The following is a 13,192-nucleotide window of genomic DNA, read 5'->3' as shown; positions in this document are numbered from 1 at the left end:
AATAACGTCATCACGTTAAGTACGATCGGATTTTCTGACAACTTTGTCCGACTGTGTGTATGCAACAGTTTTGGACAAAATCCGTCGGACAAAATCTGTCGGACAAAATCCAACGGATTTGGTTGTCGGAATGTCCGACCGTGTGTACAAGGGCTAAGAACCTGCTGTGCTCTTCCTTTTGAGGTATTGAGGGACAAGATAGATCAAGAGCCCCTAATCATTGTTTTATCCATGGGTAACCAGATCCACTAAGGTCTTGAAACCAGCAAGCAAATACTTGTCATTAAAAACACTTAACCTGCTCATAATGGGTGCCAGGTATATGAGATCTTTTGTGATTGTTTAGGGCAGGGTTCTCCAAACGTTCTGAACAAAGGACCAATTTACTGTCCTTCAAAATTTGAGGGGGCCGGACCATAGTCATTGTGAGTAGAAAATGCCCTGGTGTCCATGATAATAAAGAATGTCCCAACATTGGTGTCAGTGGGAGGAATAGTGCCTAATTGTTGGTATTAGGGGAAGAAATAGTGCCCCGTTGTTGGTATTAGGGGAAGAAACAGTCCCCCATTGTTGGCATCAAGGAAGAAATAGTGTTCTTTGGTGCCAGTGTGATGAATAGGGCCTTGCAATTGGTGTCAGTGGGAGAAATAGTATCCCATCATTGGTGTCAGGGGGAAGAATAGGGCTCTGCAGTTGGTGTCAGTGGGATGAATAGTGCCCCATCATTGGTGCCAGTGGGAAGAATAGTGCCCCATTGTTGGTGTCAATGAGAGTAATTACCATCATTGGTATCAGTGGGAGGAATAGTGCGCCATCATTGATATCAGTTGGGAGGAATAGTGCCCCATTGTTGGTGTCAGTGGGAGGGATAATGTCCCGCCATTGGTTTCCATGGGAAGAATAGTGCCCCATTGTTGGGGAGAGTGGTAGGAATAGTGCCCTATTGTTGGTATCATCAGTGACAGGAATTGTGCCCCATTGTTGGTGTAGAAGGAATAGTGCCTTTTATCAGTGGGAGGAATAGTGTCCCAGGGGCCTGATAAAGGCACGCAAAGGGCCACATCTGGCCCCGGGCCATAGTTTGGAGACCACTGGTTTAGAGCAATCAAACATTGGACCTTTTACTGTATTTGAACAACCATTTTATGTGTTATTTTTACTCGTATTTTCAATGTTGTCTTCTTTTTCTTTCTATGAATCCAAATTATCCACAGAGCCCAAATATGTTCACCTTGAAGAAATCCCTCTTACTCCTTTTCTTTCTTGGGACCATCAACTTATCTCTCTGTGAACAAGAGTGAGTATGAATAAGACTTTTGCAAATACAATTTTAGATTTTTAAAGCTTAACTATGGGCTAACAGTAAAAGACATAGTGAGATACATACAGTATATGAGAGTTGTTTTACCTACCAAATAATTATTATGCCTGTTTATTTAGTCTTGGGATTTGCAGAACTCTGCTACACAGCACTATGCTGTGCAAGGAGACCTCAATTTTCTCTGCTAGTGTTAAGTATAAGGTCTTGCCCTTCCCCCACCCTGTGAGTGGACAGTGAAAGGAGAAACAGCAGACTGATGAGCTCATCTCTCTGTCACTCTTCTCGCTCCTCCTATGAACATGCTCATTGAATTGCTTCTCCTGGTCTGAGCTCTACTGTACAGGGACAGAGCGGCTGATTCCAGGTCATATTCAGGGGTTTTAATTTATGTCTTTTTTATAAAAATGCTCTGATACTGACACCGTACTCGTGAAAATGCTCCCAATAGCGGTGCGATTTGCACCAATACAAAATGAATTGGCGCAAATTGCACTGCAAAGAATCACATGTGATTTGAACAGGAATGCGGTGATATTCCTGTCTGAATTGCATGCAATGTTCCCCACCACTCCTGTGTGTGTGTGTGTATGTGTGTTTGTGTGTGTGTATAGAAAGGGAAGCTTCATCTACTGGGAAGTTTATTAAAATGCACTTCACCACAACGTATGGCAACACATTACATGTGTTAGGCTATGTGGTGCCATTTATTTAAATGTCAGCTTAAGGCCGCGTACACACGCGCGGACTGTTCGCCCAACCTTGTTCGTCAAACAGTTTGGGCAAACAGTCCGCTCAAAATTTGCATGAGCGGACTTGCCCACACACGAGCGGACTGTTTGACGAACAAGGTTGGGCAAACAGTTCGCTCAACTTTTGAAATGAACGGACTCGCCCACGTAAGACGGAGGCAAGTCCGCCCATTTCGAGCGCGTGTACAGGTAGGCGGGGCCCGCGAAGGAGACGTCGCGGGCTCCGCCGCCTGGAATGGGCTTAAAGGGGAACCCCAACGCCGAAAAAAATCGGCGTGGGGGTTCCCCCCAAGTCCACACCAGACCCTTGTCCGAGCACGCTACCCGGCCGGCCAGGAAAGGGGGGCGAGCGAGCGCGCCCCCCCTCCTGAGCCGTACCAGGCCGCGTGCCCTCAACATGGGGGGGTGCCTTGGGGAAGGGGGGGGCCGCGCGGCCCCCCCACCCCAAAGCACCTTGTCCCCATGTTGATGAGGACAAGGGCCTCTTCCCGACAACCCTGGCCGTTGGTTGTCGGGGTCTGCGGGCGGGGGGCTTATCGGAATCCGGGAGCCCCCTTTAAGAAGGGGGCCCCCGGATACCGGCCCCCCACCCTATGTGAATGAGTATGGGGTACAATGTACCCCTACCCATTCACCTGTGAAATAAAGTACAAATAAAAACACAACACAGGGGAAAAAAATATTTTATTGCACAGCCGGGGGTCTTCCGTCTTCGGGGGTCTTCTCGCCGGACTCCTCCGCTATGTGTGTGTAGCTCTTTTACTAGCGGAGGAGTCCGGCTTTCTTCCTCCCCGCCGCCGGCCTCTTCTCCCGACTTCGGGGGTCTTGTCCCCCTCTTCGGTTCTTCTGCCGGGCCACCGCGCCTGGTCCGGTGGCCCGGTCTTCTGTCGCCGTCTTCCGTTCTTCTGTCGCCGCCTTCGGTTCTTCTGCCGGGCCACCGCGCCTTCTTGTAGCTCTTTTACAGGCGGTGGCCCGGTCTTCTGTCGCCGTCGCCGCCGCCGACTTCCGTTCGTGTTCTTCTTCTTGTTCTTCTTGTTCTTCTCCAGGCGATGTTGACACGTCGCTCCCTCCGGCCGGAATGCCAGAGCCGCCCTGCGCTGTCACTTATATAGTGACAATGGGGCGGGGTCACATGGTATATGTCACATGGGTTGGTCACATGGGTTGATGTCACATGGGGACTATGACATCGTAAGGGGGCGGGGTCACCATGTGACCAACCCATGTGACATATACCATGTGACCCCGCCCCATTGTCACTATATAAGTGACCGCACAGCGCGGCTCTGGCATTCCGGCCGGAGAGATCGTCGAGTCAACATCTCCAGGAGAAGAAGAAGAAGAAGAAGAAGAAGAAGAAGAACAAGAACGGAAGGCGGCGGCGGCGACGACAGCGGCGACAGAAGACCGGGCCACCGCCTGTAAAAGAGCTACAAGAAGGCGCGGTGGCCCGGCAGAAGAACCGAAGGCGGCGACAGAAGAACGGAAGACGGCGACAGAAGACCGGGCCACCGGACCAGGCGCGGTGGCCCGGCAGAAGAACCGAAGAGGGGGACAAGACCCCCGAAGTCGGGAGAAGAGGCCAGCGGCGGGGAGGAAGAAAGCCGGACTCCTCCGCTAGTAAAAGAGCTACACACACATAGCGGAGGAGTCCGGCGAGAAGACCCCCGAAGACGGAAGACCCCCGGCTGTGCAATAAAATATTTTTTTCCCCTGTGTTGTGTTTTTATTTGTACTTTATTTCACAGGTGAATGGGTAGGGGTACATTGTACCCCATACTCATTCACATAGGGTGGGGGGCCGGTATCCGGGGGCCCCCTTCTTAAAGGGGGCTCCCGGATTCCGATAAGCCCCCCGCCCGCAGACCCCGACAACCAACGGCCAGGGTTGTCGGGAAGAGGCCCTTGTCCTCATCAACATGGGGACAAGGTGCTTTGGGGTGGGGGGGCCGCGCGGCCCCCCCTTCCCCAAGGCACCCCCCATGTTGAGGGCACGCGGCCTGGTATGGCTCAGGAGGGGGGGCGCGCTCGCTCGCCCCCCTTTCCTGGCCGGCCGGGTAGCGTGCTCGGACAAGGGTCTGGTGTGGACTTGGGGGGAACCCCCACGCCGATTTTTTTTCGGCGTTGGGGTTCCCCTTTAAGCCCATTCCAGGCGGCGGAGCCCGCGACGTCTCCTTCGCGGGCCCCGCCTACCTGTACACGCGCTCGAAATGGGCGGACTTGCCTCCTCCTTACGTGGGCGAGTCCGTTCATTTCAAAAGTTGAGCGAACTGTTTGCCCAACCTTGTTCGTCAAACAGTCCGCTCGTGTGTGGGCAAGTCCGCTCATGCAAATTTTGAGCGGACTGTTTGCCCAAACTGTTTGACGAACAAGGTTGGGCAAACAGTCCGCGCGTGTGTACGCGGCCTAAGCTTTAGCAATTATTTGGCTGTCCTAAAAACATAAACAAGTACGTTAAATTGGATCTTGGAAAGGCCTGGAGGTTTGAGGTTGATAAGTGGAGACCATCAGTTCTGAGATCATCTGAAATATTTCTTCCCAGCAGTGGTATGCGATTGGGCAAGTCCACCATTTGTGCAGAAAACTTCCCCTACATGCTTCCTTTCATAGCATAAATTCAGCTTAAAAAATAATGTGTACTTATTATTTTTTTTAGCAGCCTGTAAAGCATTGCACCCACAATCAGCAGATTGTAGATGTAATGCCAGTAGGGTTGCCACCTGTCCGGGATTCACCCGGACAGTACGGGTTTTGAAACATGTGCCCGGGTCTCTGCCCGCCTGAGACCCGGGCACATTATTCACTTCAGACCCGCCAGTGGCTCCCTGTACTGAACTGTGCCGTGTCTCCTCGAGTCCGCAGCGCCATAGCGCTGGTTGATTTCTGCTGCTCAGTTGTCTGAGTGCAGGACGGGAGTCGGGACAGAGTGGCAGAGTCGGAGCCTCCATGGTGCTCTCCTCGAATCCTCTGGCTGCCTGCAGAAGGGACACGGGGGTGGGCGGAGCCTCCCCATTCCCTGCTGCTCTGAAATGTGTGTAGAGATTGCACTGACACTGGAGCCCAGCTTGTAAAGGTAAGTTTTTGCCATGTCAGGATTTCAAAGTACACTCACCTCTCCTCCCCCCACCATACACTATACATACACCCCCTCCTCCCACCATACACTATACATACACCCCCTCCTCCCACCATACACTATACATACATACACCCCCCACCATACACTATACATACATACACCCCCCACCATAAACTATACATACATACACCCCCCACCATACACTATACATACATACACCCCCCACCATAAACTATACATACATACACCCCCCACCATACATTATACTTACAGTTCTGCCGCCTTTCTCCCATATTCCATCCATCCATATAGTTCTCTCTCTCTCCGCCTCATACACCATGCATATATACAGTCCCCCCATATATACAATTCTCCCTCCATATATACAATTCTCCGCCCATCCACTGCCCTACTGACACCATCCACTGCTCTACTGACACCGTCCTCTGCCCTACTGACACCGTCCTCTGCCCTACTGACACCGTCCTCTGCCCTACTGACACCGTCCACTGCTCTACTGACACCATCCACTGCCCTACTGACACCGTCCTCTGCACTACTGACACCGTCCACTGCCCTACTGACACCATCCACTGCTCTACTGACACCATCCACTGCCCTACTGACACCGTCCTCTGCACTACTGACACCGTCCACTGCCCTACTGACACCATGCAATGCTCTACTGACACCATCCACTGCCCTACTGATACCGCCCTCTGCCCTACTGACACCGTCCACTGCCCTACTGACATCATCCACTGCCCTACTGACACAGTCCACTGCCCTACTGACACCGTCCACTGCTCTACTGACACCGTCCACTGCTCTACTGATACCGTCCACTGCCCTACTGACACCATCCACTGCCCTACTGACACCGTCCACTGCCCTACTGGCACCGTCCACTGCTCTACTGACACCATCCACTGCCCAACTGACACTATCCACTGCTCTACTGACACCGTCCACTGCCCTACTGACATCGTCCACTGCCCTACTGACACAGTCCACTGCCCTACTGACACCGTCCACTGCTCTACTGACACCGTCCACTGCTCTACTGACACCGTCCACTGCCCTACTGACACCGTCCACTGCCCTACTGACACCGTCCACTGCCCTACTGGCACCGTCCACTGCTCTACTGACACCATCCACTGCCCTACTGACACTATCCACTGCTCTACTGACACCGTCCACTGCCCTACTGACACCGTCCACTGCCCTACTGACGCCATCCACTGCCCTACTGACACCATCCACTGCCCTACTGACACCGTCCACTGCCCTACAGACACCATTCACTGCTATACTCACACTGTACCACTGCTCTACTGACACCGTCCACTGCTCTACTGACACCGGTCACTGCTCTTACACTGTCCACTGCCCTACTGACACCATCCACTGCCCTACTGACACCATCCACTGCCCTACTGGCACCGTCCACTGCTCTACTGACACCATCCACTGCCCTACTGACACTATCCACTGCTCTACTGACACCGTCCACTGCCCTACTGACATCGTCCACTGCCCTACTGACACAGTCCACTGCCCTACTGACACCGTCCACTGCTCTACTGACACCGTCCACCGCTCTACTGATACCGTCCACCGCCCTACTGACACCGTCCACTGCCCTACTGACACCGTCCACTGCCCTACTGGCACCGTCCACTGCTCTACTGACACCATCCACTGCCCTACTGACACTATCCACTGCTCTACTGACACCGTCCACTGCCCTACTGACACCGTCCACTGCCCTACTGATGCCATCCACTGCCCTACTGACACCATCCACTGCCCTACTGACACCGTCCACTGCCCTACAGACACCATTCACTGCTATACTCACACTGTACCACTGCTCTACTGACACTGGCCACTGCTCTTACACTGTCCACTGCCCTACTGACACCGTCCACTGCTCTACTGACACCGTCCACTGCTCTACTGACAACGGCCACTGCTCTTACACTGTCCACTGCCCTACTGACACCATCCACTGCCCTACTGACACCATCCACTGCCCTACTGACACCGTCCACTGCTCTACTGACACGGTCCACTGCTCTACTGACACGGTCCACTGCTCTACTGACACCGTCCACTGCTCCACTGACACTGTCCACTGCTCTACTGACACCGGCCACTGCTCTTACACTGTCCACTGCCCTACTGACACCATCCACTGCCCTACTGACACCGTCCACTGCTCTACTGACACCGTCCACTGCTCTACTGACACTGTCCACTGCCCTACTGACACCATCCACTGCTCTACTGACACCCCATCCACTGCTCTACTGACGCCCCATCCGCTGCTCTACTGACACCCCATCCGCTGCTCTACTGACATGGTCCGCTGCTCTACTGACACCGTCCACTGCCCCATCCTCTGCTCTGCTGATGCCATCCACTGATGTTCTGACACCGTACACTGCTCTACTGGCTGACAGTGTGCACTTTTATGGTAGGCTATTTTCCTATTTTATCTGACATTTCTTTTATTAATCGAATCATATTTTATGGTTACACCAATGCTTTTGTTTTATTTAACCATGCCTCTTTAAGTCGTAGTCGTCCCCCCCCCCCCTGTTAATGCAATTTGGCCACAGCCAGCCACTCTTCAACGTAGCACACCTCATTACTACTCTCTTTGGCTAACCCAAGGAGTACTTCAAAAAAATTGCCGTGCGCTGGGAAAGTGTTCGGGTTTGGCTTGAAGAAAAGGTGGCAACCCATAGACCCCATTCACACCACACCGCCCATTGCGTCGGCGCTAAAAAAAGCGGCGTTTTACCGCTGGATTTGCAGCGGATTTGAGGCACGTTTTGGGCACTAGCGGGGGCGCTTTTGCCCCCCGCTAGCGGCCGCGAAAGGGTTAAAACCGCTGGCAATACGCCGCAATAGCGGCGTTTTGCCGGCGGTATTACAGCGCTGCCCCATTGATTTCAATGGGGAGCAGCGGTGGAGGAGCCGTAAACACTCCGCTCTTTCACCGCTCCAAAGAAGCTGCTGGCAGGACTTTTTTCTGATGTCCTGCCAGCGCACCGCTGTAGTGTGAAAGCCCTCGGGCTTTCACACTACATACAATGGTGCAGCTTCTTTAGGGCGGATTGCAGGCGCTATTTCTAACGCTATAGCGCCTGCAAAACGCCCTGGTGTGAAAGGGGTCTAAATGTCAGTGTAGCCATCTGCCAGTACCTCTGATAAGGCCAGGCAGTTACTGAATGACAGTAAGCTATGAACCATCTAGAGCCCTCATCATTACCCTGGTGCTTCATTGAGGACTACAAGCCTTCAGCTGCAAAGGATGATGGTAGTTGTAGTTCATTGATTCACAGGACCCTGAGAATGAATGACGCAGCCGTGTGGGTGCAGTCCCCCATGGCAGAGCTCCTTTTGAACTGCGGGTGTGGGGAGAAGATCCTCAACCTGCTATCACAGCCAGGGGGGAAGAGAAGGTAAATGCTGGACCTTGTTAAATATGGGTGTAACCAGGGCCATCTTTAATATTGATTGGACCCTGGTAAAAACTTTTCTTGTGCCCCCCCCCCCCCCCCCCTCCTATGCAGTTTCGCTCTCCACCTGCTCTGAGACATACAATAAATAGCAGCTAGACTCAAAATCAGTTTACTGAATCAGATCAGGCAGCCATTGATTGCCAGAGGTTACAGTGTATCATTACCGCTCACTGACTGGTTGTTAGAGGTTACAGCACACATTACGGCTCACTGATTAGGTGCTAGAAGTCACAGCACATGATTTCTGCTTGTTGACTGGTTGCTAGAGATTACTGTGGATATGACCTCAGAGGGGGCATGATATACATATCAATGCCGCTGGTGGCTGCTATTTAAGTATGAATGCCACCTTTACATATGAATGCCACTGCTATTTACATATGAATGCCGGTAATTTACATGTCTGCAGGTGAGTCATCTGTACACAACAATAGGGCAGAGCTGGGCAACATTAGTAGCAGCACTTCACACTGAGATATCGGGACACAGCACAGGACTAAAACCTCAAGGGATGAGGGAATTTAAACCAGGATAGTTGGCAAGTATGAGGCAGCTGCTTTGGGCCCCACAACAATGACAAGGCCCAGGGCAGATGCCCCTTTTGCCCTGCCTTAAAAAACCGCCCTGGGTGTAACATGTCACAAAGGTGAATTTATCCCTCTTCCAGACTGCCCCATGCATATACACTGCTGAAGGACAGCCCTCCTGGGTGAAATCACGTACCTGTGTGTGATTTCTAGTTTCAGGTCTGGGGTGCGCACGGACCCGATGTTCGGTGGCCCCCCACGATCATTCCCGCTGATCGCCGCCATTACTAGTAAAAAAAGTAAAAAATGTTATTGAAATTCCATAAAGTTATCCCATAGTTTGTAGACGCTATAACTTTTGAGCAAACCAATTAATATACGCTTATTGGGACATTTTTACCAAAAATATGTAGCAGAATACATATTGGCCTAAATTGATGAAGAAATTAGATTTTTTTTATATTTTTTTATTGGGTATGTTTTATAACAGAAAGTAAAAAATATGTTTTTTTTTTTGTTTTTTGTTTTTTGTTTTTTAAATTGTCAGTATTTTTTTGTTTATAGCACAAAAAAAACAAAAAACACAGGTGATCAAATACCACCAAACGAAAGCTCTATTTGTGGATAAAAAAGGACATCAATTTTATTTTAGTACAGTGTCGTACGACTACGCAAATGTCAGTTAAATTAACGCAGTGCTGTATCACAAAAAATGGTCTGGTCATGAAGGGGGTAAAACCAGAGCTGAAGAGATTTAGCTGGCCATACACTGGTAGAATTTAATTTGGAAGATTGTCCTTTTTATAAGGTTCATTCAATTTCCTATTGGTTAATGGGGTCAAATCAATGATTTTATTGAGTGCAATGATGATAAAAATTCAATGGAACAGAATGGAAAATGTTGCTTTAATGAGAAAAATTATAGCCATGAATGTGTTTTTGGCAAAAATCACATATATTGTAATGCGCATGTTCTAAGGCACGAAATAAACTTTTTTAATACATTTGGGATTCCGTTCAAGTAGTGGGGCTTTTGAACAATATTAGTTATCACAACAATGGGAAGATTGAATCTGCAGATATCGCCCAAATCGTCCCCTCCGCTCCTGCTTTCTAGCTCCATTGTTACCTCCTCTCATGCTCGCCTTCAAGACTTCTCTAGAGCCTCTCCCATCCTCTGGAACTCCTTGTCCCAGTCTGTCCGCTCAGCCCCTACCCTGTCCACCTTTAAGGGTTCCCTGAAAACTAATTTATTCCGGGAATCCTATCACACACCCACCTTACTGTCCCCGAGCCAACCCCATCAAATCATTCTCTGCAGCTATTACCTTTTGTACCACCACCCCCTCCCTTTAGAATGTAAGCTCTACGAGCAGGGCCCTCCTGTACCTTTTGTATTGTACTGTAATTGTGTTGCCCCCCCTATACATTGTAAAGCGCTGCGTAAACTGTTGGCGCTATATAAATCGTTAATAATAATTGAATGCTCTGGTGAACAATTTTTGTCAGAAATTTTATTCAAATTACATTCTACTGGTGTATGGGCAGCTTTAGCTGTGTCCACTTACTGAAGAGAAAGTGCGGTCCTATAGGACGAAAAAAACATCAGAATACTCCTGCTGGCTAGTCAATAAGGGATTCAAGTTTGTGGCATCCCGCTGGGTGGTATTCATTTAACATGTGGCCATAGAATAGTAGTCATTGAGTTCTTAAAATACACATTTTTCTTACCAGTGAAATACAGATTTTGCATAAAAATCAATGTTGTTGTATTAAATAATTACTTTGTCTTCTCTCAGGAGAGATGCTGACGAAGATGAAAATGAATGGCAAGTTAAAGTGGAAGATGTTAAAAGAGCGGGATACTCGAGAATGATCAGACGCCCACCTGGGTTTAGCCCATTTCGCATTGCACCAGCGTCTTCTCTCAAGAGAGATGCAGATGAAGATGAAGATGCAGGGGAAGCTAAAACTGAAGACGTTAAAAGAGCGGGATACTCAAGAATGATCAGACGCCCACCTGGGTTTACCCCATTTCGTATTGCACCAGCGTCTACTCTCAAGAGAGATGCAGATGAAGACGAATATGCAGGGCAAGCTAAAGCCGAAGACGTTAAAAGAGCAGGATACTCAAGAATGATCAGAGTCCCACCTGGGTTTACCCCATTTCGTATTGCACCAGCGTCTACTCTCAAGAGAGATGCTGATGAAGACGAATATGCAGGGGAAGCTAAAGCCGAAGACGTTAAAAGAGCTGGATACTCAAGAATGATCAGACGCCCACCTGGGTTTAGCCCATTTCGTATTGCACCAGCGTCTACTCTCAAGAGAGATGCCGATGAAGACGAATATGCAGGGGAAGCTAAAGCCGAAGACGTTAAAAGAGCTGGATACTCGAGAATGATCAGACGTCCACCTGGGTTTAGCCCATTTCGTATTGCACCAGCGTCTACTCTCAAGAGAGATGCCGATGAAGACGAATATGCAGGGGAAGCTAAAGCCGAAGACGTTAAAAGAGCAGGATACTCGAGAATGATCAGACGCCCACCTGGGTTTAGCCCATTTCGTATTGCACCAGCGTCTACTCTCAAGAGAGATTCCGATGAAGACGAATATGCAGGGGAAGCTAAAGCCGAAGACGTTAAAAGAGCAGGATACTCGAGAATGATCAGACGCCCACCTGGGTTTAGCCCATTTCGTATTGCACCAGCGTCTACTCTCAAGAGAGATGCCGATGAAGACGAATATGCAGGGGAAGCTAAAGCCGAAGACGTTAAAAGAGCTGGATACTCGAGAATGATCAGACGCCCACCTGGGTTTAGCCCATTTCGTATTGCACCAGCGTCTACTCTCAAGAGAGATGCCGATGAAGACGAATATGCAGGGGAAGCTAAAGCTGAAGACGTTAAAAGAGCAGGATACTCGAGAATGATCAGACGCCCACCTGGGTTTAGCCCATTTCGTATTGCACCAGCGTCTACTCTCAAGAGAGATGCCGATGAAGACGAATATGCAGGGGAAGCTAAAGCCGAAGACGTTAAAAGAGCAGGATACTCGAGAATGATCAGACGCCCACCTGGGTTTAGCCCATTTCGTATTGCACCAGCGTCTACTCTCAAGAGAGATTCCGATGAAGACGAATATGCAGGGGAAGCTAAAGCCGAAGACGTTAAAAGAGCAGGATACTCGAGAATGATCAGACGCCCACCTGGGTTTAGCCCATTTCGTATTGCACCAGCGTCTTCAAGAATGATCAGACGCCCACCTGGGTTTAGCCCATTTCGTATTGCACCAGCGTCTTCGAGAATGATCAGACGCCCACCTGGGTTTACCCCATTTCGTATTGCACCAGCAATCGTTTAATCTTGAATTGAAAATTATCTGATGTAAAATGTAATTTAGCTAAATGCACAACAGATGTCTAATAAAACATAAGATGGTCACATATATCATTTCTCACTCCTCACTTATTTAAGCAATGTGTAAAACCAATAACGGTAGGCTGCTGTATTAATAAAAAAACAAAAAAAAACTAAATATAAAAGAATTACAGCTAAATGAACCCTAAATACAGCGCTAATACTAATTCCATCAACATGCGCAAAGCACAGATTAAAATCAACGCACTTGTTATAAAGCACCTGATGCACAAAAACAATATCAGAATGTAGAAATTAGAAAAAAAAAACAGTACAATACAAATTCCACACACTTTTATTAATGCGTGAAACAATAACAAAACAAATTAAAACAGTGTTAAAAAAATAAGAAAAGTAAAACAAAATTGTTACAAAATATTAGTTCTTCAGTTCTTCAAGGAAAAGTTCTTGTTCAACATTTTTTTCACCCTTTTCATCAATGAAAGACTTTTTCAAGAGTATAGTTCAGCAGTGTATGGTCCTAACCTTTTATATTCTCCGCTGAAGCCCACACACGAGCGGACTGTCCGCTGAAATGTGTTTCGGCGGACTAAGTAGGCC

The 13,192-nt window shown here is 49.1% G+C and overlaps 1 protein-coding gene across 1 annotated transcript; it reads left to right on the top strand.

Moving 5' to 3' along the window:
• The first annotated feature begins 1,223 nt into the window (after positions 1–1,223).
• Positions 1,224–12,575, top strand: LOC143986640 (uncharacterized). Its single transcript, XM_077485050.1, has 2 exons — positions 1,224–1,297; positions 11,012–12,575. Exons 1-2 carry the CDS (start codon positions 1,224–1,226, stop codon positions 12,573–12,575), a joined length of 1,638 nt encoding a protein of 545 aa, XP_077341176.1.
• Positions 12,576–13,192: the final 617 nt, after the last annotated feature.

This window comes from Lithobates pipiens, unplaced genomic scaffold, assembly GCF_037356315.1.
Source record: "Lithobates pipiens isolate NorthernLeopardFrog02 unplaced genomic scaffold, aLitPip1_a1.2 Scaffold_174, whole genome shotgun sequence".
Taxonomy (NCBI): domain Eukaryota; kingdom Metazoa; phylum Chordata; class Amphibia; order Anura; family Ranidae; genus Lithobates; species Lithobates pipiens.
Note: the sequence above shows the minus strand (reverse complement) of the source record. Positions and strands in the feature narration are given on the sequence as shown.